Below are 4,468 nucleotides of genomic sequence, written 5' to 3'. Positions count from 1 at the left end.
TACTTTAAATTGTGCCGCATAGTTCATTTTTACTTTAAATGTTGTAACGTAACATGTTGTTAAACTACTTTTGTAAACCTTGAAACATCCTTACATTTGAAATGAATACGACATATTTTGGTCAAACTTTATTTTAAAGACTTATGACCACGTAACGGGACCTAAGTTGACGGCGCCGTCAATGACGATTTTGACGGGTCGTCACAGAAACCGTATTTCAGGAAATGAAGAAGTTGTTGAAAACTATACCTACGTTGACAGCACCAATTAAAGGAGAAAATCTTTACCTCTATATATCCGTGGCAAATGAAGCTTTTGGCTCAGTTTTAGTTGCAGAAAGAGACAAAATACAAAAGCCAGTGTATTTTGTCAGCAAAGCTCTTGCGGGTAGTGAAATAAACTATGCCCCCATTGAAAAATTTGTGTACGCGCTTATATTGACATCGCGAAGGTTGCAGAGATATTTTCAATGGCACCCAGTACATGTGTTAACTAACATGCCAATCAAGCAAGTTTTAACAAAACCAGAAATATCTGGTAGGCTCGCGTTGTGGGCAGTGGAGTTAGGTGCTTTTGAAATCTCTTACTTTTTGCGCAATGCTATAAAGGGGCAAGTTTTAGCAGATTACCTTGCAAAAATGTCTGGTGAGATGGAAGTAATCAATGAGCGAACATAGTTAAAGCCAGTGCAGGGTGAGACATGGGATTTATTTACTGATGGAGCCTAATGCGCAGAAGTTGCCGATGCGGGTCTAGTGTTAGCATGCCCAAGTGGTGAGGAGCACACGTACGCGTTACGTTTCAATTTTGATGTAACGAATAATGAAGCTGAATATGAAGCGTTGCTTGCTGGTTTAAATATCACGCATAAAATGCATGTCACCAAGTTGCGCGCTTTTACAGATTCGCAGGTAGTGGCAAATCAGTTTAGTGGCTCTTTTAACGCACATGAACTCTCGATGCAAAAATATTTGAAGTTGTTGCAAGAATTAGCTATGCAGTTTGAGCATTTTGAACTTGCACAAGTACCAAGGAGTCAAAATAAGAAAGTGGATGCGTTAAGTAAGTTGGCTGCTTTAACATTTTCACACTTTCAAAAGCAAGTTTGGGTTGAGGAGTTGCCAAGCAAATCAATAGATAATGATCTAATGGTTGCGTCTGTTGAAGAAGAACAACCAAACTGGATGGAACTAATTATGCAGTATATCCGCAACAATGTCTTGCCGAATGATAAACCCGAAGCTCATTTAGTTCGTGAACGAGCACCAATGTACATCATTCAAAATGGATGAAGTACACAATGGTTCTTGCGCATTGCATTCAGGCTATAAAACAATTGCGGCTAAAATTATGCGAATGGGTTACTTTTGGCCGTCCTTGTATCGCGATGTTGCAAAGATTGTTAAGCGTTGCAAGAGTTGCCAAAGGCATGCACCGCAGAATAGGATGCCAAGGCACGATATGATCCCTGTTAACTCGCCATGGCCATTTCACAAATGGGCTATTAACATTGTGGGACCATTTCCCACATGTCCTGGCAATGCCAAATTTTTAATTGTGGCAATTGACTATTTTACAAAATGGGTTGAGGCGAAAGCAGTTCGCACTATCATTGGAGTGCAAGTGCGTAATTTTGTTTGGGAATATATTGTGTGCATATTTGGCATTCCGCGAGAGTTGATTAGCGATAATGGGGCTCAAACAGCGAAAGACTCATTCAAAACACGGTGCACTGATTTAAATATAGTCCAAAAGTTTACGTCGGTGGCACATCCGCAGGCTAATGGATTGTGTGAAGTAACTAATCGCGACATTGTAAGCGGTATTAAAAAGCGATTATATGAGAAGCAAACTGGTTGGGTGGACGAGCTACCCAATGTACTATGGGTGCATCTTACTACTTTCAAGAAGAGCACAGGTGAAACACCTTTTAGTTTGGTATATGGCTCTGAAGCAGTAATACCCACTGAAATTCTTGTTCCAACACATAGAATTGCTAACTTTGATGAAGAAGCAAATAATGAAGCTCTATGTGAAAATTGAATTTAATAGAAGAGCAAAGGTTAATGGCTCCTATCAGGGAGGCAAATAACAAACAGCAAATTGTTAAGTATTATAACAAAAGAGTGCGTGCATTGTCCTTTGATATAGGCGAATGGGTACTGCGGAACAATGATGCGAGTCAAGCAAAAAAACTTGGTAAGCTGGGGCCTAATTGGGAGGGTCCTTATCAAGTTATTGCTATTAACGTGGCAGGATCATATAAACTCGCAGACATAGAAGGGCGAAATCTCAATAATGCGTGGGATGCTGCTTTGTTGAAGCGATATTATGCATAAATTTTTAAGGATAATGTGTTAAGCAATGCGTATATGTATTCAAAATGCCAAATGAAATAAAAGAATGCATTTGCTATTTTTCTATGTGTTTTTTATTTTTGCAAGTTTTGATCACACTTGTAAGAATATGCTGAATAAAATTAAAAGATTGCTTATATTGATAAAATTAATAAGACTTTGCGGCATATTTCAGTTCATGAAATTTTCTATAACATTTGGTTTCAGTATGCTGGTATGTTTCGCGAAAGCTAAGTCACGTAAGTGATGACATTACCCACTTATGCAGAATTATATGCCGCGAAAGGATGTTAATTTCCTAAGTATTTGATTTTGCCATACTTAGATGCTTCACGATGCTAATTAATTGCTTAAGGATCGTTTTGGCGGACTTGGAAGATTCATAACGTATAAATATATACAAATACAGATTGTTTCGCAAAGTACATACTTATTATGTGGACGATAATAAAAGTTGGATATTGCAAAGGGCAAGTCTATGTTATGGATATTGTTGATAAAGCGCTATATAAATATAAGTACTTGCAAAAAGTATAAACAATGAAAGTTTTATTAATAAAAATGCAGAGATAGCTGCACGCTAATATTACATAATACATTTTCATTCCGTAGATAAGTTAAGTTTGATGATGTTATCTTCAGTGGCATCATCTCGCTCGCTTATCGCTGTTATTTTAGGGATGGGAATTTCAGCTATGTTCTCCTTTGCAGCAGCAAACACTGATTGAGCGTCTGACACAGAACATAAGCGGTTCGCTATTTTAGATGGTAGCGGCTCTGGCAAGGGACAATGGATGGCAATTTGGTCCATGAATTCCACCCTCTCGCGCAATTGTAGCGCGGCAGCATATGTTGAAAATTTCTTAGAAACAGGAAGAGAGTTGAGCACTTTTCTTGACAACTCGGGCAGATGTTGGCGGAGCTTGGTAAATTCCAGTTCCGCTGAGGATTTAGCGGCTAGAGCGCTATCTCGCTTTGATGTCAGCTTCGTAACATCCTCCGTTAAAGCTTTAATGGTTGCTTGAAAATTGTTTTCCTTAACCGCTGCTGCAGAAAGTTACTGCTTTAAGTCTTCAGTAGCAGCTTTTGCTGCGGTGACTTCCGTAGAAAGATCATAATAGCGCTTTTTGCTATCTGCAACTTTGACCTTTTCAGTATAGCACTTGGCCTTCTCAGCTTCAAGAACGTTTAAAAACTGCTCTTGGCGGCACATCATGTCATAGGCAGAGTTAAATGCCATATAGAAGTTCTGCACGAAGTAATTGTGTGCTTCTGGTACAGGAAGTTTCGCGAATTCATGCCAACTTCATTTGATGGCATTGGTCTAACGCCGCAGAAGAGGAAGTGCAGGTATACCCTGACAATCCGTCAACTCTCACCCCATAGGAGTCGGGCGGAGTGCAGAATAGCTCAGTAATCTGGTCGACGGTGCCAGGACTGGGGAAGACTGGGTCATCGGTTGACTCACCTATGATAAAAATGATTTTATGAATTAGTGAAGAAAAGTAATAAGTGCAAACGCTATGATAAGGGGGCAATATTTTTGCCTTACCCATGAGTTGCTCAGAGTCATAGTCAGATATCACCGGGTTATCAAGAAGAGTAGTTTTGCGTTGCTTTAATTTCTTGCTCTGAGACGACGGAGATGTCTCATATGGTCGCTTGGTGGAGCCTGGTTTGGTGAGTGGGGATTTCGTTGTTAAATCAACAACTGAAATCGACTGCTTCTCCTTCCCAGATGATGATGTCGATTTTGACTCCGGACTTGTTAATAGCTTCGTAATTAAGGTTTTTGGGTTTACTTTTCTATCAACTTCGTCGATTCTCATTTTGATTATAAAGGAGTTGTGAGTAATGTAAGGGTTGTGAAGATTGGTTGAGAATTTGATTAATTGCAAGTGTTTTGAGTTACGGGTAAGGATTTTGTGATTACAGATACTGATATATATATATATATATATATATATATATATATATATATATATATATATATATATATATATATATACATATATATATATATATATATATATATATATATATATATATATATATATATATATATATATATATATATATATATATAGTGGTAGGATCAAGAGGGAAGTAAC

General features: G+C 38.2%; 1 protein-coding gene across 1 annotated transcript; it reads left to right on the top strand.

The window, feature by feature from the left end:
* Window positions 1-224: 224 nt before the first annotated feature.
* LOC139902065 (uncharacterized) lies at window positions 225-1,292 on the top strand. Its single transcript, XM_071884725.1, has 2 exons — window positions 225-645; window positions 736-1,292. The coding sequence occupies exons 1-2, from the start codon at window positions 225-227 to the stop codon at window positions 1,290-1,292; spliced, it is 978 nt and encodes a 325-aa protein (XP_071740826.1).
* Window positions 1,293-4,468: the final 3,176 nt, after the last annotated feature.

Source organism: Rutidosis leptorrhynchoides, chromosome 1, assembly GCF_046630445.1.
Source record: "Rutidosis leptorrhynchoides isolate AG116_Rl617_1_P2 chromosome 1, CSIRO_AGI_Rlap_v1, whole genome shotgun sequence".
In the NCBI taxonomy this organism is placed as follows: Eukaryota; Viridiplantae; Streptophyta; class Magnoliopsida; order Asterales; family Asteraceae; genus Rutidosis; species Rutidosis leptorrhynchoides.
This window is presented reverse-complemented; position numbering and strand designations above follow the sequence as displayed.

Excerpts from the sequence above, each read along its gene's own strand:
- LOC139902065 (XM_071884725.1), top strand. The coding sequence starts at position 225 with ATGAAGAAGTTGTTGAAAACTATACCTACGTTGACAGCACCAATTAAA. Across the intron at positions 646-735 it reads TTACCTTGCAAAAATGTCTG|AAGTTGCCGATGCGGGTCTA; the intron begins GTGAGATGGAAG and ends CCTAATGCGCAG.